Here is a 22,131-nt window from a genome sequence, read left to right as displayed (position 1 = left end):
GTTTATTGATCATAGAGGGGGAAGAGCATCACAGAAATAAGTGCTTTTCCGTTAAACAAGTTGCCTCGTGAAAATTTCTAAACCACCGCAGCCCAAACATTTTAAATGTTTACTTCAGACATTATTACAATCATTTTCGACTCTTTACTGCAAAGGATAATAAATGTAGTTTTACTTTTTTAGCTAACATAACATTTTTATTTCTTTCAGAAGTCTAAACGTGTGGGTCGGAGACATTACTGTCTGGGAAGTACAGTGCTCAATGGCCTAGAGATTACTAATTAATTTAGGTTTATATGTTGGGATTTTTTCTTTCTAATACAATTAATCTCTTTCTTCTCTTGGAGTTCCAAACACTATTAGTTATATAAATAACTTGCTTGCATCATTTATTGCAACTTTTGAATTTATATTTGTCCCTATCTAACAAAATATTTACATATTTTAACATTTTTACCAAATTTACTCACTCCTAATACTGTGTTCACAAAGCGTTGTCTTCTTCTCTTTATCCTGCTATATTAAAGAATAGTAGAATTTTTATTAACTGCCTCTTTTTGTGTTTATTACTTTAGCTCTTACAATAAAATTAGTTACAATGGATATATGAATAAGAATGAGGTAATATTTTATGTAGGCAGAAAATATGTATTAGAATCATAAAGAACCAAAGAAAATTTTGAGAAGGAGATAAAATGATTTTATATGGAATGATTTTCTATTTCTTTGATTTTAGAGATGACATAGCTTTGAAGTACACAGTATTGGGAAAATGTGATATTCTTACTAAGGGAATTATATAGCATTTGCAACTATCTAAATTTTATCTTTGGGTAACTTTTAGGATATGGACTTCTTCATGATAATCTTAAGGTACTTTTGGAATTGGAATTCCAAATATAGATTACTTAAGAGGGGCAACAGTTTAATACTATATTTTTGAAGATAGTTTGGGGTGTAAATATTTATTTGTTTTTGAAGGTAGTTTGGGGTGTAAATATTTATTTGTTTTTGAAGGTAGTTTGGGGTGTAAATATTTATTTGTGTCATTCTACCTCAGGTGGAACATTCTCAGAGATCTAAAAAGGCTGTATGGCATAAACTACTCTCTAAGCAGAGGAAAAGGGCTGTTGTAGCCTGCTTCCGGATGGCCCCCTTATATAATCTGCCAAGGTCAGAATTATTTTATTTTTTGTAATAGATAAATGTTATTTTTTCCTAATAAGTGACAGGTGTTTAGAATCTACGTTAATAGGGGTAAAATAGTCCAAGAGAAGGATGGAAAAGCTTTATTGATTCTTCTACATAAAACTTGACTAATTTTGTTGGATATTTTCAGAGAACTGTGGTCTTTAATGTAAATATTAAATGACTCTTACTGAGGAATATCTGCTCACATATGTGAGGCAAGAGAGAGTCATTAGGAGTTCTTTCTTTGTCCTGGATTTGAATCAGAACATGATCTGATTCATTCTTTGGCGTCAGACTTGTCTTGATTTGAATTCTGACCTCCCAACTTCTCTGCCCCATGACATTGGTCAAGTTATTTACTGGCGAATTTTCTCATCTGTATCATAATGGGATCAGCCTTATAGAGTTGTTCAGATTATTTAATGGGTTGATGTATACAGAGTGCTTAGAAGTGAGCTAGTAGGTTTATGTCATGATAAATGTTAGTCATTATTATTATTTTTGTAATTATTAGCATTAGGGGAAAAGAACTGACTTATGGGAATAATGTAAAAAGATTTGACAGGCCCGTCAACCTTCTCTTAGACATAGAGCAGACATACTTAATAGAGAAGTAGCCTGGTACATTCATGTCTGGCTTAGGTGGTCCAGGGTACCATTTCAGTCACCTTGGAGTTCTCTGAGAAACTATGCTCTTTCCCACTCTGAAGTTTATACAAATTGCATCACCTCTATGTCTCAGAAACAGGACTCAGCTCAGCTACATCTCTTTTGTGGAACATCTCTGACCAAGCCATGCCCTTCTACTCCTTGCACATCATGCCACTTTCCTACAGTATTAAGGCTATTTGTCTCTTTGATTCAGACTTTGAGATCCTGTACTAGTTTTGTTCCATTTTCTTTCTTCAGCACCTAGAACAGTGACTTGTACATTGACATTCAGTAAGAGTTTGAGTGAATGTATAAGGCAAAGAAAAAAAAGAAACATAAGCAAAACAAATAGAGGAAACATCGTACTTTTCCCTTTTGCTAAGACAGCTGTATTTCTTGCCATCATGTCACACTCACTGGGTCTAAAATGTATTAGCATCCTCCTCAAATGTGCTACTTCTCAATTCTCTGACTCAATTATGCTGTCACCTTTTGGTCAGATAGAATATTAACCTTAATATCTAGAACCAGAAATACCATTTAACCCAGCAATCCCATTACTGGGTATATACCCAAAGGATTATAAATCATTCTACTATAAAGACACATGCACATGTATGTTTATTGCAGCACTGTTCACAATAGTAAAGACTTGGAACCAACCCAAACACCCATCAATGATAGACTGGATAAAGAAAAAGTGGCACATATACACCATGGAATACTATGCAGCCATAAAAAAGAATGAGTTCATGTCCCTTGCAGGGACATGGATGAAGCTGGAAACCATCATTCTCAGCAAACTAACACAGGAACAGAAAATAAAATACCACATGTTCTCACTCATAAGTGGGAGTCGAACAATGAGAACACATGGACACAGGGAGGGGAACATTACACACTGGGGCCTGTTAGGGGGTGGGGAGCAATGGGAGGGAGAGTATTAAGACAAATACCTAATGCATGTGGGGCTTAAAACCTAGAGGATGGGTTGATAGGTGCAGCAAACCACCATGGCACATGTATACCTAATGTAACAAACCTGCACGTTCTGCATATGTATCCCAGAACTTAAAGTAATGAAAGCAAAAAAAAAAAAAATATTAACTTTGAATTCACATTATCATTTCTTTTTGGTTACTCCTATACTGTCATTGCCCAGATTTCATCAGTTTCCCTTTGAACTACTTCACATTCCCATCCTTCCCTCCATCACCACCTCTTCAAGTCGCTTGTTCCTTGCCTCATATCAAGTTGATGGCAGTGGTTTCTGAGTTAGTTTCTGTGATGTCATAGAGTTCTTCCATCCTCTCCAAAATGTCATTTTCAAAATGGTATCCTTTATTCCAATGGTTCGCCAACCTGGTGCTTTTAAGAAACACACTTAAACTCATTTAAAAAGTATTCAAGCCTCAACTTATTAAATTAGAATTTCAGTGAGAGCCCAGCATGTGTGCTACTTAAAAGCTACGCAGGTGACTCTGATGAACCCAGAAGGCTGAGTCTGTGCTTTGGCATGCCTCTCTCACATACAAGAATGTATGATGATTTCTAGCAGTTCCGGCTGCATTGGCAGTTGCCCCCTCTGATTTCCAAGGCCCTTCATAAACCTGTCTAACTGTTACGTCTCATGAGTCCTTAACCCAATTTGTTATCATAAAGCTCAGCTTTCCATCCTGCAATGGCACCGTCTCTCATTCTATCACATCTGTTGTTGTTTTATGATGTTCCCTTCATGACATTCTTTTATTCTTTCTTACATTGACATCTTATCCACATCTCTTACTAACTTCATCATGAATTCCACTGATTCTTCTCATCTGCACTGGTCTTTTTTCACAGGCGGCCATTTATGATAAGTAGTGCAGGGTTTAATCTTTGAGTATGTACTCCCATAAAGTTCACTTAATACCTTTTGTTTTGGAATCCTCAGGGCCATCCATTTGTTTTTTAATGTTTGCTTGAACAGAGACTAAGTCCTCTATTGACACTGATTACATTGCTTATTGAGAGACATGTTATATGATAATAGTCATTTAATGAACATCTAACCAATGCGATTTACATCCTTTATCTCATTTTAAGGCTTACAAAACTGAAATGTGGTTGGAGTTATCCTAGTTTTATAAAGGAATAAACTGAAATTTGGGAAAGTCGAGTCACTTGACCAATGTTACAAAGCTTGGAAATGACTGAGCCAGGATTGAAATGCAAGTCACTGTGTGCTATGTTTGCTGCAAGAAGCATTGTCTTTCAGGAGGACAGTCAAGAATAGAGAATTTATTTCTATTTTACACTTTCAGTGCACAGATAATCTAGTAATAAAGCACTACTCAATACAATTTCAACTTATTTTCTAAACACCCTTTTTCTGAAATTGTGCTTACCTTTCAGGCATCGGGCTGTCAATCTCTTTCTTCAGGGATATGAAAAGTCTTGGATTGAAACAGAAGAACATTACTTTGAAGATAAACTGATAGAAGATTTAGCAGTATGTTTTTAATGGGGTTCTAAGATGAAAGAGGGTCTGGGCTTGGTGCAGCGATGTTGGTGTGAGCAGTCATTATAGAACATTGAAGGAAAAAATATCATTACAGTATATGGGTATTAGGAAACTTTTAAATCTTAATTGTTACTGCATTCAATGCTTACGGGAAAATGTGCTCTTGTCATTTCCAAGAGATCTCATCAACATCAAGGGGTTGAGAATTTAAAATGAATAATATAAAAGTATTATTAATTAAACATGATTTAGTCTTTCTTTTAAATTCCTTCTCAAAGCCCCTATAAACACCTGAGAACCAGGATAGACTATAAAAGACTGAACTGTCAAGAAGTTATCCACCTAAATTAAGTAGAAGGTAAACAAAAAATTGCTGGTTTTTAGAAATCAACAGGGCAGAGAATGATAGACTGAACACAGGAGACTGAACACATGGTAAATGTGGAGCATGAGAAGTAGAATTTTCACCGGACTGTGCTGATAAAGAGCTTGTGAGTTCAGCACAGAACAGCGGTCAGTATCATCTTTTCTAAGTCATGGACCCATTTAAATATCTGGCAAAAGCCATCTTCTCAACAAAATTTACAAGCCATCTCAAAACTTGGCAGACTAGTCAGAGGCTTCATGATTCCCAAGATAAAGACATCTTGTGTAAAGTTATTTTTTAACTCACAGATTATTAGGGAATATAATGGATAAATTAATCTAATTCTTAAAAGCCTAATCTTGATTGTCCCCGTATTTTAAAATGAATTTTATCTGTCTTTAGAATAAAAAATGTGTAGACTATTGGATATCTTGTGGAAATCTGCCCATTATCCACATTAAGGCTTGATTACAGGGAAGAACACCATTCATGTGCAGAGAAAATTAGTTTCCGTGGCTAAGTCAGTGGAGATATAAAACTCAACAAAAAGTTGGATGTAATTGAATTCTGCCAATAAAAATGCTTAATAATTTTCCTCGCTATTAAAGTTCTATCCGATAGTAAAAAAAAAATATTTTCTAACTTTTAAAAGTAACTGAAAATAAGAAAAAATGTATAAGTGGTTCAAGCATTAACTCATTTAGTATTATTTACGTATCATGCTGTGTGTAAGCGAAGAAAATATTCCACTTTATAAGCAATTTGCACTGCTATGGGAACTAAATTTTCACACTTGGGGTGACTCAGGATTTTATTGCAAATATTTGTAAATCGAGTCCTCCCTAAAGCTAAAATCCATGCAGCAAATATACTTTGAGTTATGAAAATGCTTATAAGAATGGCATTTGGTATTTTCAAATGATATAAGTTATCCCTGCTCATATTAATTTTTGGTCAAATTATTAAATATCTCTGTTTTGAGCTGCATAATTTTACAATGGTAATGTAACAGATATCTAGCATATTATATTACATTTATATATGTTATAGCATGTATATTACATATTTACACTTACATCCAACACATATACATACAAGCTTTTATATACACATACACACATATATACATATATAGCATGTATAATGCATATAAAATACACACACACACACACACACACACACACACACACACCCCACAACAGGGAAGGAGGAACGTTCGCATTCCTTTTATTCTTCATTGCTGTCCTTCACATTGCTTTTGGATTTGAGTGAACATTTTTTTTAATGTGACATTGTATAAATTTGACTTTTTTGCAGAAACCTGGGGCTGAACCTCCAGAAGAAGATGAAGGCACTAAGAGAGTTGATCCTCTACATCAGCTGATCCTTCTGTTTAGTCGGACAGCTTTAACAGAGAAATGGTATGGTTGGGAGGGTTCCTATGAGACATAGGAGGAGCAAATAAAGACACCCGTGTCTGAGTAGTCTGTGCCATGTGTTCATGTTTTAAGTTCATCTTGTTGTTGTTAGGAGAGAGAATTGTTCAAAGATAACAACCAGCCTGGCATGTACCTAGGGACTGACACTCATTCAATTTTAGGCTTCAGCAACTACCTACTAGTTCTAGTTTTTCTTAACAACTTTGTAATTAATGATGTAGTTGATTCTGATTCTTCTTATGAAGTGGTTTTTCTGTTTATCACAAACAAACTTTATAAATAAAACAAAAGAACCAAAGCAAATTCCAGTGCCGCAAGTGTATGGAGACCGATGGTGACCCCAAATTTTCTGGGTAGATAGTGTCTCCATTGTGCAGTGGGTCTTAGGAAACCTCTAGAGGCTAAGTGAGCCATCACCTCAACTTGGAGGTATCTCTGAGATCTATTTCAAGGGCATTGCCCATTTTTCTTATCTTCTGCAGCCTTAGTCATATGAATTCACCAAAGCCACAAAGGGCAAACCTCTCTGAAGTTACATAAGAAATGCACTGGTAGGCCTGATCGTCAAAATGTGCTCAGCATCTGTCATTACGGAGGGCAATGCATAAATTGGCTGTGCAGATGGGACATAGCAGAGGCTAGAGGACCTTTATCTGCTGCCCTGCAATGGGAAAGAAAGCCTGTTTTGCCCCCAGGCCTTTCCCATTCTCTGCAGAATTTGGGATGTAATTTAATTATAAACTCATATCCACATGAATCTCCTCAGAAGAGTTCATTTGACCTCTTTGCCTGCCATAATAATGTACATTTCTCCCTCTTAGCTAATGTGATCTATCCTTTCTCTCACTATTTCTCTCTCTCTTATTATTTCCTAACTAACAAAATCATCTCATTCCTAAGCATAGAGCAACTCTCTGTCTGGCATTGTCAGGTAATGAGGTATTTCTCATAAGTGAATTTTTCTCATGGCTGAAGTTTAAAACTGCTGGAATAACTTTGCAAATTTTAGGTATATTTTTGGTGGAAACTTTTCTTCACATAGTCATGGTTTCCATGCTTCTCAAAAAGAAGATAATAAACATATTTTAACCTTTCTTAATTTTTAGGGATCATTATTATGGCCATCTTGTTTTTTAATTGTCATATCATAATTTGGGGAATCTTTCCATCAAATGTCAAATTTCACTTCTGTCAAAAGCCCCCACCTCATTTAAGTTTGCTTGTTTCAAGTTTTGTAGTCTGAAGAAAATTAAAATTATTACATTTGTATGTAAACCAAAAGACAGTTTATTTTGTGAGAATTGAAGGCCCTTCTGTAAGGTAAGATGGGACAGCTATTTAGGATCCCCGGGATCTTTGCTTTCTGATTTCAGGATATTTCTGAATACCCTAATATTGTCTTAGTTTTGTGTTCATTTAATTTTAAAAAGGTATACTTGTTAGAAAAAGAACAAAGGTTATTTTAAGCAGCGATGATACGTGTGCATGTGCCTAGCCTTCTGCTTAAACACTGATGTTTTCTTCTTGCTTTCCCCAGCAAACTGGAGGAAGATTTTTTATATATGGCCTATGCAGATATTATGGCAAAGGTAAATAAGTATCCTTCCTGATTTTCATGTTTAATTTTAATAAAGGGAAGTAACTTTCATCTGAAAAGGATAAGAATCTGTGTATTTCATTAATTTCAACTTTTTGTTTGTAGCATGAATCTCCGTTCTAAATTCCATGGCAGGTCATCATTGTTTCCTACTTAAACATTTTGTTTATGAGGAGCCATAACTTTTTCTAAACATTCATTCATTCAACAAATATTTGCTGGACATCAATATATTGGAGATAACATGCGAAGAAGAAAGAAGGGCACACACTACACCTTTGTGGAGTTTTTTGTCTGATGGGGAAGATAACGTTTAAGCAAACGGTTGTAGAAAAACTCTGATGAATTTAATGGTAGAGAAATGTATCCGTCCATTTTTACACTGCTATAAAGAATTACCTGAGACTAGGTAATCTATAAAGGAAACAAGTTTAATTAACTCACAGTTCCACATGGTTGGGGAGGTCTCAGGAACTTATAATCATGGCGGAAGGCAAAGGGGAAGTAAGGTACATCTTACATAGAGGCAAGAGAGAGAGAGAATGGAGTGGGGGGCTGTCAAACACTGTTAAACCATCATATCTTGTGAGAACTCACTCACTATCATGAGAACAGCATGAGGGAAACCGTCCCCATGATCCGATCATCTCCCACCTTGTCCCTCCCTTGACACTTGGGGATTACAATTCGAGGTAAGATTTGGGTGGGGATACAGAGCCAAACCATGTCAAGAAACTCTTAGGAGTATTGGGAACAGGTCCCATGGCATAGTAGTGAGGTCTGCTTAAGGAAGTCTTTGGCTGTTGAACCATGAGTTGGCCATGCAAAAATAGTACAGCTTAGTATTTACTGAGTGTTTATATCATTTACTCCTCTTGACAAGTGGATAAATTGAGGATAAAAGTGGAGTCAGGGTTTTGCTAAGGCTTCTCACTTGGGTACCATGTACTGAGATGGCAGCACCAGAATAATTACAGGCCTGGAGTGAAGAGAGAAGAAGGCAAAGTAAATTGTGGATGTGTTAAAGATGCCTGTGAGACATCTAAGTGGAGATGTCAAACATGCAATTAGACATTCATGTCTGACATTCAGTATCTCAGGTAAGGCTTATAAATATAGACTTGGAATTTATCAGCATTAGAAGCCGTAGGAGTAGATGATCTTATCCAGGAAGAGATGACAGCATGAGGAGAGGAGGAGGCCTAGGACCTAGCCTGTAAGGACACAGAACATTAAAAGATGGTTAGAAGGAAAGGAGCTCGTAAAAAAGTTGGAGAGAACCTTAAGTGTGAGCTAACATAGGAGCTAGAAGCTATAGGACTGAGTGTGTGGTCACCAAAATCATGTTCTGCTGTGAGGTTGAGCAAGGTAAGGATTGAAAATCTCCAGATTTATTTCATGTATATCACATAAGCAGAGTAAGAACAGCTTCTGCGGATTGTGGAGAGGGGCCGTGGAGTGGGGACATGCTGTAGTGTGAGAAAGTAAGTAGTGATTCAGATGTGAACAGAAATAGTATAGTTGTTTCTTCATTGCAAAGATTGAGAGGGAACAGAAAGATATAAGGTAATAAATATCTAGATGGAATTGTGAGGTTGAAGGAGATTATTTTTGTTTGTTTGCCATTTGTTTGCTTGTTTTTAAAGAGAGAGCCATCTAAGCACACATATATTCTGGTGAGAAGGAGCCAACAGAATAGGAAAGGGAATCATTTGTGAAGTGAGGTCTGGAGTCCATGAGGCCTGCTGGAGAAGACAGGTTACAGGACATAAGGGAAAAGCCATGGCTTTCTAATTTATTTTAAACTCTAACCTACAGCAAGAAATACACTTACCCGGTACAGTCATCTCTCAGTATTCATGGGGGATTTGTCCCAGGACCCCCAGTGGGGTATCAAAATCCAAGAATGCTCAAATCCCTGACTAATGGCATAGTATTTGCATGTAACCTACACACATCCTCCTGTATTCTTAGATCATCTCTAGATTACTTATAATACCTAATACAATGTAAATGCCAAGTAAATAGTTGTTCAACTCTATCATATTGTTATGGAATAATGATAAGAAAAATATCTGTACATGTTCAGTACAGACACAATCACCCATTTTACTTTCTCCAAATATTTTCTATCCACAGTTGGTTGACTCCATGGATTCAGAACCAATGGAGGGCCAACTGTATATTTATAGAAACATAAAACTGTATGTTTAAAGTAACATAAAAATATATGCCATGAAAGAAAAGTTTCACGAAATTTTACTCTTCCTATGAGCAATGTGGTCTGAACTTTTCCATTCTATTTAAACAAAGAGTTGTTTTTATTTTATCATGAATCACTAAATTGTTTTTATGTCTGATTGATGAGCTGAAACACATAGTTTAATAAACACTGGGTTAAAAGATAAAAGGATAGGGCTGGGCACGGTGGCTCACGCCTATAATCTCAGCACTTTGGGAGGCCGAGGCGGATGGATCATTTGAGATCAGGAGTTTGAGAGCAGCCTGGCCAACATGGTGAAACCCCGTCTCTGCTAAAAATACAAAAATTAGCCAGGCACGGTGGTGCACACCTGTAATCCCAGCTCCTCAGGAGGCTGAGGCAGGAGAATTGCTTGAACCTGGGAGGTGGAAAGTTGCAGTGAGCCGTGATTGCACCACTGCACTCCAGGCTGGGCGATGGAGTGAGAGTCCATTTCAAAAAAAAAAGATAAAAGGATAAAAGATACAAAGGGAAGAAGGGAAGGCTGCCAGGATAATGGGAGGTTGGAAATGTTTCCTTTTAAGGTTATTTGCTCGCTCTCTCTCTGAAGACAAAAGGACAGTCATCTGCTGACACCTAAGTGTTTGATGAAGTCTATAAAGGAAGGCTGGAGGAGAGAGAGAAGCACTGAAAGAGACATCGTGGCAATTGGCATGGCACATGGGCTAGAAATTAAAATAGGACTCACGGACTGTGAAGGAAGCCTGGTTTATTTTAGGCTGTTGTCTATGAATTTGTAGCAGTAATGCTCCCCCTGGCTGTGTGAGGACAACTAGCAATTCTCAGAACCAAATGCAAATTCTGAGAAGCCAGGAAGTTAGATTCATCAAGGGTGAAGATTTCTGCCAGACTCTTGTTGAGAACAGTAGATCAAAGCAGGTTTGTATGTTGCTAGGAGGTGGCTTGTAAGGAAATGAAGAAAGAGGGAGGTGAGGAAGAGATTGTAGAGCAGCCCCCAGCCTGGGTGTTCTCTGCAGCTGAAGAATCGAAGTGGGCTGAACAGGTAGAAGCTCCTGGTTTGAGAATAGGTAGAAGCTCTTGATTTAAGAATAGGTTGTTTCTGATTGTTAGAGTTCTTCCTTGTGAGTGAAACTGAATTTGCCTCCATATTGATTTTGTTGGATCCTAAAGCTAAATCTAGTTTCTTTTGATAGATGGTCAAATATTTGAGGAGGGCTACCTTGTTGACTCTTTATCTCAAATTTTCCCCTTCATAATTAAATAATCATATTCATTTTATTGTTTAATGTAACTCAGGGATGTCCAGCTTGCACCACGCAGTTTGTTACACTTGGCACATTCTCCAGTATATTCATATGTGCCACCCAGAAGTTAATCAAACACGGTATTCCAGTTATGACCTCACCTGTGTAGTATGTATGGGAACTGTACCCTCACTTGCACTGCCTTAGGATCTTATACATTTGCCATCAATGGCAAGAATGCATTAAATTTTCAGCCAGGTCATGTCAGCTATCCTGTATTATACTGTTGACTTTTAATTTTTTAATTAAGTATATGTCATCATTTCTATAATTCAAGTCAGACCATTGCCCCAGGCTGAAATCTTTCTAACATTTGATTCTGTCATACACTGTTCTCTCTTTCCATTTGTGTTAACCACAAACTTAAGTGTGATTGATTTCTCTGTTTATCTAAGTTGGTGGTGTGCAGCTGAAATTTTTATACCCTTTCCCAGACTGGTTAACCTACCTTGTTTTCAATCCATCTAAACATACTTTTATAAAACTCGTATTTCTCATCTCCTTTCATGAGATTCTTAAAGAAATCAAGATGTTAGTTACTGTGATTGCTTAAACTCGAATTCTAACTTTGGTAAAACTGCCAAAGATGGATGAGTATTCCTCAGTGATTTGCTTGATAACCCATTTTAGACTACTGTTGATTATTAATATCGAACTTCCTAGCAGGTAGTTTTTGGAAGCTGTCTTTCCTCATTTTAAAAATTGGCATCCCAGTTGTCTGGAACTTTCACTTGGCCTTCATGGTTTCTCGGTTTACCAACAGTCATTCTGCATCCACGGATGTTACTTTTGCTTTGAGTCTTGATACTTGAGACTTGAACTCACTTTAAGAGACTGTTGTATGTGTCTTCCTCCACCACTGCAGGTCCCTCGGAAGGCATCATTTATATCTTACTTAGGTTTTTGTTTTTCAGTTTTAATTGTTTTTTAAACTTAGGAACACAGAGTTGGGTTAATGATAACTCTGAATTCATGATACACGCTCATTGTTAGTCCACTAGTGTCTACTTTTAAAAGTTACTTAGTCATTTCTAATAATGTAGTAACTACCCATAAACCCACTTCTGACAAGAAACAACCTAGAGAATTCACGTGTTATCCTATGGGCTTCTCATTAACCTATACCCTGTCTCCCCACACAAAGAAACCATCATTCTAAACCTTGTGCTCAAGATGCCCTTGCTTTTCTTTTCATGTAGTTTTCATTTATTTATATATAGATAGATAAATTTTCATATATATATATATAATTTGTTACTTTTAAAAGGGCAGTATGCTATGTGTAATCTTTTGGGCTCTACTTATTGGATTAATAGTGTTTTCTAAGATTCCTCCATACTTTTGTGTGCTGTTGGAGTTCATTTGTTTTGATCGTTGTGTTATATCCCTTTGGGCAGATATACCAGAGCTTATCCATTTACCTTTTTTGTTGATAGACTTTTGTATTACCTCTGTGTTTTTGCTAATGTGAACAGGGATTGAATGCCTATTCTTATCCATTTCACCTATTTTACAAGAGCTACAGGGTGTACACATTTTCAAATAAAGGAACAAATGTCATACTGTTTTCCAAAGTTAATGCATCAGTGGACATTCTTAACAACAATGGTTAAGAGAGATTCTGGTGATCCACACCCCCTCCAATATTTGATATATGACTTACTGACTTTCGTCAACCAAATGGGTATGAAATGGTATTTTGCTGGAGTCATGATTTTCATTTCTCTTGGCTAGGTACTTTTCTGTATTACAAAAATCACTTCTTTCTGAAACGAAAGAGCTGATGAGTGGTTCTGCACATCCTCTCTATTATGATGAGTACACATCTGCTCTAAATCATGTGCTTACTGCTCCTTGTTGACCTTACTTTGGTGATAATTTGAAAAATCATTTTACATCAGCCACACTTCATTCTAAACTCTATTCCCCTACTCCTATCATATATACTTCCTCTTTAAAAAATCCTATGGAGAACTTCAGTGCATCCCATCGGTTTGCTGTTGCCACCCCTCTTTGTCTGCAGCATGCCTACCCTGCTTGATTCCTTAGAATGTCTCTTTACCAGCTGTCATCCCTCTTGGACTATTTGAAGCTGCTCCACCCTAACGGTGGTTTTACCAATTTGAATAAGGTAACAGTATGGAGGAAGATATCTGCCATGATATCACAAAATAAACACTCAACAATGCTGCTGCTGTTCTGAGTTTCCAGCTAAGGGAACCCTTTCCTCCTAGTTCTCCTCCTTCTCTTATTAACTTTTTAAAATATTTAAGATACATATCGTTATGCCTAGTGTTCCATTCTTTCTTGGTTAAAAGTATAAAATGCTGCGGTCACATTCTTATGAGTTTCTCTCTTCTGTCTCACCCATGAGCTCTCTGTTAGTCAGATTTAAATCCACAATGAAAGTTTCTGGGTTTTGATTCCTTAGTCTTCTGTGGAGTTATCAAATCAGAAAGGCAACTAAGGAATGCATGAAATATACTTCTGTGGCAGAATGAAATTTTCAGCAGATACCGGCAAGCTGAAGAGCCCTCATTACTGTGTTATGTATTCGTGCTGCCAGTTTTGAATTCTGTTGTGGATACCTGAATGATCTGACATATCCTCCATTTTATTTATTTTCTTCGAAATTATTTATTCCACACCTGCCCCTTTATGTATTTAGCTTATTCACCTTTTCCTTCCTGGCAAAAGAAGGACTCTTCCTTGTCTAGAATTTAGCATTCTGATCCAGAAAGCCAAATCCTGCTACAGGACTGTCTAATATAACTTCCCATTTGCTTAGCATTATCATCTATGTCACGTGGATGCCATTTGCTATTGAAGAACATATCTTTTGTTCCAGTAAATCCTTCTGTTTCTCTACAGTATATTCAAAAGCTGCTAGAAATCTGATACCTTTTTTGTTTGTGTGATCTTAGCATATTCTCAAGCTAATTAGTAGAAGTTTAAAGTAGTTTTTATAGGTTTGGTGAATTTGTCAGATACAGTCTGTACACCAAGTAAATTCAGGTTTAATAGTTTTAAAAAATCACAAATTTTAACCTCATTAGGAGCAAATCTCATTAAATTTTCCTAGGAAGATTTTTTTAAAACAGTTAAAATATTTTATTTCAAAATACTTTTTTGTTAAAATTTTTTTTCAGCTAGTGCTTTAAATGGATTATCCCTTTGTACAAAAGCAAACATGGCTTATGAATTTTATGGCTTAAAAACATATCATTATAATCCCAAATAACAATTTTTCTGAATGTATTCCTTATCTCAAACCTTGTGTCTCTCCTGTTTCTGAAGGTAGTGAAATTTTTATAGAAGATTATGTCTTTGAGAAAACGTAAAATTTCGTATCCTTGAGACATTGTATATTAGTATTCTAATTTGCATAGAGAGTAAACATGCTTGTTATCTGATAAAATTCCTATTCTTTTTACTCCTATTTACTAATGCACACTGCTAATTATTGGGAATAATGGGAGATATTAGAATAGGTAGTCTTAAGGAGCAGCTAAGCAAAATTCCTCTGTTTTCGACATTAGATGTACAGTATGTATTGATGGAGGACTGCAGATTTGCCTTCCAAATCTGTTTTGCTAAAGTTCTCATGAGTTCTTATTTTTTAAATCCTGGCTAACTAATAACATGGGAGACAGAGCAGCAGAAACTCAAAGGAGAACATTTCCTGCTTTCTGAGGGAATCATTAACATCTTTGCTTTTGTGATGAAATGTGCAGTTTAACATATTACCCAGACAATGAAACTGTCCTAGGCCTGCGTCCCCACCTTTATTTCCTCCTTTGCAAACTATGCTCATGTGCCTATCATTATAAACAGAAAGCGTGGTGCTATCATGATAAACAGAAAGGGTAGTATATATTTGTTGAATGAATGAAAGAATATGACAAACCTTTTAGAATTTATCACGGAGTGAGTGGAAGGGTCACATTGTTTACCTTCCCTCCCATCCCCAGTTCATCTCCATGCCCAGAGTACTGTGTCTCACCGAATTAAAAATATTTTTATGATTTGTAGCTTATATTTCTTTATCTGCCTTCATACACCCCATGGAAACACTGAATGCTTACCAAGCAGCAGAAATACGTGTAAGGGTTGGAACAATCTAACTTTGATGAGCTGTAGGGTTCTTCCTACTATAGCTATTGGTTAATGACCAGTTTCTTTTGGTCACTATTATACTACAGACCATAATAATAATAGCAGCTGAGATGTATTAAAAGCATATATTTTTCAGACTCTTTTTTCTTTATTTTATTTTTTTGAGATGGAGTCTCATTCTGTCACCCAGGTTGGAATGCAATGGCACAATCTTGGCTCACTGCAGCCTCCGCCTCCTGGGTTCAAGCAATTCTCCTGCCTCAGCCTCCTGAGTAGCTGGCATTACAGGTGCCCGCCACCATGCCCAGCTAATATTTGTATTTTTAGTAGAGACAGGGTTTCACCATGTTGTTCAGGCTGGTCTGGAACTCCTGACCTCAGGTGATCTGCCCGCTACTGCCTCCCAAAGTGCTGGGATTACAGGGGTGAGCCAGCTCGCCCGGTCTAATTTTAACTAATGGTCATTATATTTGCCTGTGTTCGTGCATTGCAATGGCAGCATAAAAAAAAGAGAAAATCCTTTTAAGGTTTGCAGTTGGTTTGAATGAGGCAAATGTATGAATAAGTAGCGGGTATAGTATGATATGGACCTCATAGTTATCTCTGTTACCTATAAAATATGTAATTTAATATTTTATTTTTGTAAAAGCACTATATATAATTTTCATGTCATGAATTCATTGATTATGTCATCTAAGCATTCTATCTTACACGTGTTTAAACAGGTTGATGATAAATTAATACAAATGATTTGCTCTTCTATGTCTAATGTTCTTTTGCGCTTTCTAAAATCTCAACATATTCCTGTCTCCTTTTTTTTTTTTTAATGTACAGAGTTGTCATGATGAGGAAGATGACGATGGTGAAGAGGAAGTGAAGAGTTTTGAAGTAAGATGGATCTTTCTGGATTTGCCTTTCTTTCTATCTTGAAACATTGTTTCATAGCTTATAACTGACATTTATGTTTCTTGCTTCATGGCTTATTGCAGCTTATTGTGTCAAGGAACTGCATGTCAGAGCTGGATGGACAAACCTGAGTCCTAACATTTGCTGAAGTTAAGACCAAGGATCATAGGATAGTTAAATAATATAATGAAGCACATATGTTCAGAATGAGTGTTCCTGAGAACCCTCAGAGATGAGACGGCTTCAAATTGGTCTCATCTCAGTGATGTGGTCTGGAATTTCCAACAGACATGAGGAAAATATTTATTGAAGAACAACATGATGTCAAGTTTTTCATTAAACCCTTGGTTTGATATTTTTTCCTGAATAGAAGTCTTAAAGATTTGGCCTTAAAGACTTCTGCCCAATTAGATCACTCATTCCATGTACATATGCAGATAGTGGCACACAACGCAGTTTGCTTGCATGAGGTAGGAGTCCATATATCCCTAGGACTGTATTGTAGTTTACAACGATTTTCTCAAATGCTCTCAGCTTTTAAATGTCCTACGTAATTTGAAATGCTGCTTAATGTTACTTAGCCCAAAGGAAAGTTAATAGTATTTTCCCCCTTTGCTTATACTGTACTTTCGTTTTTTATGAGGAAAAGCTACTTGTTGCTAACTACCACTTTTTTTGTTTATTGGCTCTTTTTTTTGTTTTGTTTTGTTTTGTTTTTTTAGAATTTTCATAAAGAAATTAAGTGCAGGGAAATAGAAATTAGATTCTTTTTCTTTTCCTTTTAATTTACATGTCTGGACTTTGAGCTAGAAGTCTGGAAATATATCAGTAGCCAGCAATGAGTCTTTAATTAAAGTGGACCCACAAAAACGTATTAGCCAATGAATAAGCTCAGAGCAGTGACCTTCCAGGATGCATTTGTTATGAACCTCTCTGCAGCATTGAAGTCAATGTGTCAAAAATATAAAAACAATCTAATTTGAGGAACCCATGACTATTGCTGGCTGAGAAAAATGCCATAAGATTAATTTCTGTATGATTTCTATAATCTTTTCTAATGTATATGTTTTCTATTCTCAAAGTCATCTTTATTGATAAGAAAGTGAGGTCAGTTTAGAATGAGCTGTGAGCAGCAAATAATATTGTTTTTCTGAAGTGCACACCATTTATAGTCTATCCGTTGTCTTCAGAGCAATTGTTTATTGCTATTTTGCTTCTTGTCCTCATCCTTCCTTAAGGTCACAGGATCCCAACGCAGCAAGGTAAAACTATATATATGTGTGTATTTGTCTGGGTCTGAGTTTCGGTTTCTTGTGACATTTACCTTTGTTAGACCCAACATCTTGGATTCTTTGTGAAAAGGAGGTCTTGAAAATCTTTCTACAAGTTTGTAGCTCCAATGCATTTGGTCTCTTCAGGATCCCTTCCTTTGACACAAGTTTATTCTTCTTGCAATTTAAATGACTCATAATTTGAAATTTTATCCTCCAGCTAACTTTGAGCTGTATACTGTGCTGGGATAAAGGAGTCCAGCCCTTTGGATGACAAACTTTTTAAGCCAGGGACTTCTCATTTTTGGTGCAATGTTCTGACCTTATCCCTCTTGATGTTTTTCAACACCAGTTTTATTACTTGAAAACAGACATGATAAATGGTATTGCTGGTGAGAGTGGAAAGAAGCCTGCTTTTCCATTGTGCTAGTAATCACTTCAGTTAGTAACTGGAGATTATATTCCATGATTTCAATATTGATTTCATTGTTGCATTAAAGGGAAGAACTAGATGACTATTTCTCTCTTAATATTTTGAATACTGGGAACATTTGCTAAAAGAAAACATTTTGATATAGAATTACAAAATTACTTACATTAATATGAACCTTGTTAAGCTTATGTTTTATTTTCATAAGGCTATATAGTAGGAAAATCAATCATAAACATTCTGTGAAGATGATACCTATAAAGACTTTAGTTTTGTTTGTTTGTTTAAAAAAAAAAAAAAAGCTTTTTAGGTGGCCAGGTGCAGAGGCTTACACTTGTAATCCCAGCACTTTGGGAGGCTGAGGCGGGTGGATCACTTGAGATCAGGAGTTTGAGACCAGCCTGGCCAATGTGGTGAAACCTCATCTCTACTAAAAATACAAAAATTAGCCGGGCGTGGTAGTGCACGCCTGTAATCCCAGCTACTGGGGAGGCCGAGGCAGGAGAATCACTTGCCCTGGGAGAAGGAGGTTGCAGTGAGCCGAGATTGCGCCATTGCACTCCAGCCTGGGCGACAAGAGTGAAACTCCGTCTCAACAACAACAAAAAAGCTTTTTAGTTTGTAAGTGTAAACTATTCTACTTTGCCTTCTTTTTAAAAAAAAAAAAAAAAAGTGAAATATTTGCTGCCAAAATGAATTTTAGACTGTCTTGAAGAAACTATTTTAAAATTTCTTTGTAATTTTTTTTTTTTTTTTTTGAGACAGAGTCTCACTGTGTCAGGCTGGAGTGCAGTGGCAGGATCTCAGCTCACTGCAATCTCCACCTCCTGGGTTCAAACAGTTCCCCTGCCTCAGCCTCCCGAGTAGCTAGGACTACAGGGGCATGCCACCACGCCCGGCTAAGCTAATTTTTTGTATTTTTAGTAGAGACGGGGTTTCACCATGTTGGTCACAATGGTCTTTATCTCCTGACCTCGTGATCCACCCATCTGGGCCTCCCAAAGTGCTGGGATTACAGGCCTGAGCCACCACGCCCAGCCACTTTTTAATTTTTTTAACTCACTGTTATAGTTGGAGGAATATATAGTTCTTGTATCATCATCCTTGCAAATTTCAAAATGTAAATCATGTATATACTATCAGATGCAGCTCTGATCCGATGGATATAATGGTTAATGGCATACAATGGGCCTAACACTTAATAATATATTATGGGCTTAAATAATAGATAATAATGGGTATAATAAGAATTTGGTAGATTTTGATTTTTTATCACGAATTATTTCATATAAAATTTATGTGAATTGTTGAGGGATGAAAATGTGAAGGGCTCTCCTAACATTAAGTAAAGAACTGATTTCCTAAGTAGCATAAAAGTTAATGTCTCAAGAATGTGTTGATAGTTGTATGATGGGGCTGGATGGCAGAGAAGGTGTTGCTAGCCAAGAAAACCATTTTACCTTGAAAGAGGAATGCAGTTTCAGGGAGATCGGTTTGATCAATAGGGTCAAATTTAGTGACATTAGAAAGGTTCCTCATTCAGAAAAGAAGTCCGACAGACGACAAGTGATTGCATCTTAATATTTAGACACTAGGATTCAGGCCAGACTAAGGACAAGAAATCAAATGACATATGGAGCGTGACCTGAGAGAAAGGGCTACCTTTGAACTTAGAATAGTGGACAAGTTCACATGGTGGTGAAACCTGGCAATTAATCCCAAAACAGAGGATACAGACCAGCAGGTATGACTGTCTCAGCAAGAGACAGGCTTTTAAAGTGCTGGGAATTGCCACACATTTATAGATGTAATGCAGGACACCAGATTTGGGGATTTGCGCTTCCTAATGAGATTTTTTTTTTTTTTTTAGTGATCTCCATCTGATTTGGGACTATAATTTATAACTCACACCTAATTTATGTAACATGCTACTCTTAACAAAATACTGTGTAAGTGGTATGAAATATTACAAAGCTGAGAAACAGAGATATATATAATTAATTCCCTATAAAGATACTCTTCTCTGAGGTTGACTATGTGATACCAACAAAACCACTGAAAAATTTATTGTTTATAAATGTAGTAATCTACCATACTTTTTACATTGAGATGTCTATCTGACATAATTTAGACATAGTCTAATAGTGGAGTTATTCACATAAGTTACAAATATGAAAGGCTATTTGTCAGTTTCAATAATTCTTATAACACATTATATCAAATAAATTTGGAAATAACATAAAGTGTGTGGTAATTGAATTCTATCCCTATACCTGGTTAATTATTAATATTTGCTATAGTTTCTATTTAAATTCTTTCCCTGTAAAATATTCCATAAAGTCATTGAGAAGAGAAACGAAGTAGGTAAAAAGAAAAGTGCTATTATAGGGAAATTTTCCATGAAGAATGCAGTAAAGCTCAAAAAACATGGAAAACAAGGAAAGAGGAATGATTTGCCAGCTCTTTTCTTCTTCCATCATATATATATATGTATTGTTCATATGATCCTGTTAAATTAAAACGTGCCTGATTTAACCTGATTACAAAATTCCCTGTTTCATCTGTAATATAGGTAAATATGCTTTCCTGTAACTACTTATTAAATAACTTTATTGCATATTTAGTTAATTATTTTTTAGGTTTGGAGCTACTTCTCTATCAAAAGCATTAAAAAGAACAGTTAAATCTTATAAAGAGGCCGATGTTAATTGAAAGGGAAGAAATGTTTTACCAGTTACCTGAAAAAAATAATTATTGGAGTTGAATGCTAGATTTAGCTTTTTAATTTTTGCTAAGGGAAATAATAATAAATAATAATGTTTCAAGTCAAATAACATCATTTTTCTGAGTATTATGGGTTTTTCTCACCTAGATCAACAAAGAACTTTGATACTGCAGTAGAACACATTTATTAACTATGATTTTATTTAAAAAACTCAGAAACATTCTTTAGATGGTTACTTCTTTTATTGCTCTTCTCTAAAATCTGAGCATATAGCATTAAATAATAATTTATTGAAAGCATTTCTTTAGAATATTAAGGTACTGTAGTATAGATTTCTTGTTGACTGCGAAATCTAAATTAATGACAGTGAAGCTTAGATAAGCAAGAGGAATGGAGTGTTAACTTGTCTTCCAGCCATCTTTCTCAAATACTGGGCAAGCTGCATCTTCCTTTTGGCGAATGCCCAGTTTCTAATTGACAGATGAATTATCTGATGAGTCTGAGGTCCTATTTTTCTGTACTATTGATTAAAGAGAATTTCTTGTGTGTTAAATTCTAAATATGCCTGTGGCAGAGTTGGTAATTCTGTAATAAATACTTAGGAAACCAGCGTATTCTCTCAGATGGATCTGAGACACAAATAAAATACTGTCATACCTGCTAACATACTCAAACCAATACCCAGCTCGTATCCCACAGTATGCACCATTAAGTATGGAAGAACCAATTTAGGTCCAAAATGTTTTAAGGATTAATATTATATAGCACTACCCCAATGATAAAAAATGTTTGTCTGACCCGCCCATGAATCTAACTTTCAATAGAATACAATGTTTTGGTAATGCTAAAAGAACGAATGGGCTGTAAGATATACTGCCCTCCATGGCTACATAATTTGAACTTTGAATGGGTTTATTTGGTGCTTTTCATAGTAACAACATTTTAAATTAAAAAGTCTTCCTGAATCTAAGCAAAAAGAATTTTTAAATGCATAAAAATTAAAGACATAGCTACAGATATAAAATATTGAAATAATTATTCCTTATATCAAGAAAATTTATAATTCTTTAGTTCCTACTGCAGGAGGTATATGGTATCCACAATATGGACTAAAGCATTAAGAATTGCTTTTCATACTATTGAATCATAGAGGGGAAAGAGGGAAGGAATTCTGAGGGCTAGTGTTCTCCAGTACTCACGCTGATTGCCGCAATCTGCCAACTACATTTTTATACAATAAAATTATGCATCTCAAGTAATTATCTCGTGTCTTAGCTCAGATTTCCTAGAAAACACAGGCAAAAGCTTACGTGCTAACACTTTATTGGGGGAAGGGGTGTTACAATCCCAGGGAATGAAGAGTTAGGGAAATAGAGAAACGATACGGGGAATGAGGGAGGGCAAGTA

At 36.1% G+C, this 22,131-nt stretch overlaps 1 protein-coding gene across 4 annotated transcripts in view; it reads left to right on the top strand.

The window, feature by feature from the left end:
- RYR2 (ryanodine receptor 2) overlaps positions 1–22,131 on the top strand; it is a 788,503-nt gene that overhangs the window by 679,363 nt on the left and 87,009 nt on the right. For all 4 annotated transcript variants that reach the window (XM_034949586.3, XM_055098600.2, XM_055098645.2 and 1 more), the window contains 6 exons: positions 1,061–1,173; positions 4,237–4,333; positions 6,030–6,133; positions 7,689–7,740; positions 16,227–16,280; positions 17,537–17,560. In XM_034949586.3, coding sequence (XP_034805477.1) covers positions 1,061–1,173; positions 4,237–4,333; positions 6,030–6,133; positions 7,689–7,740; positions 16,227–16,280; positions 17,537–17,560 — 444 coding nt within the window. The remainder of the gene's footprint in view (positions 1–1,060; positions 1,174–4,236; positions 4,334–6,029; positions 6,134–7,688; positions 7,741–16,226; positions 16,281–17,536; positions 17,561–22,131) is intronic.

The sequence above is a fragment of the Pan paniscus genome, chromosome 1 (genome assembly GCF_029289425.2).
Source record: "Pan paniscus chromosome 1, NHGRI_mPanPan1-v2.0_pri, whole genome shotgun sequence".
NCBI classification, from domain to species: Eukaryota; Metazoa; Chordata; class Mammalia; order Primates; family Hominidae; genus Pan; species Pan paniscus.
The sequence above is the reverse complement of the archived record's forward strand: the minus strand, read 5'-3'. Positions and strand labels throughout refer to the sequence as shown.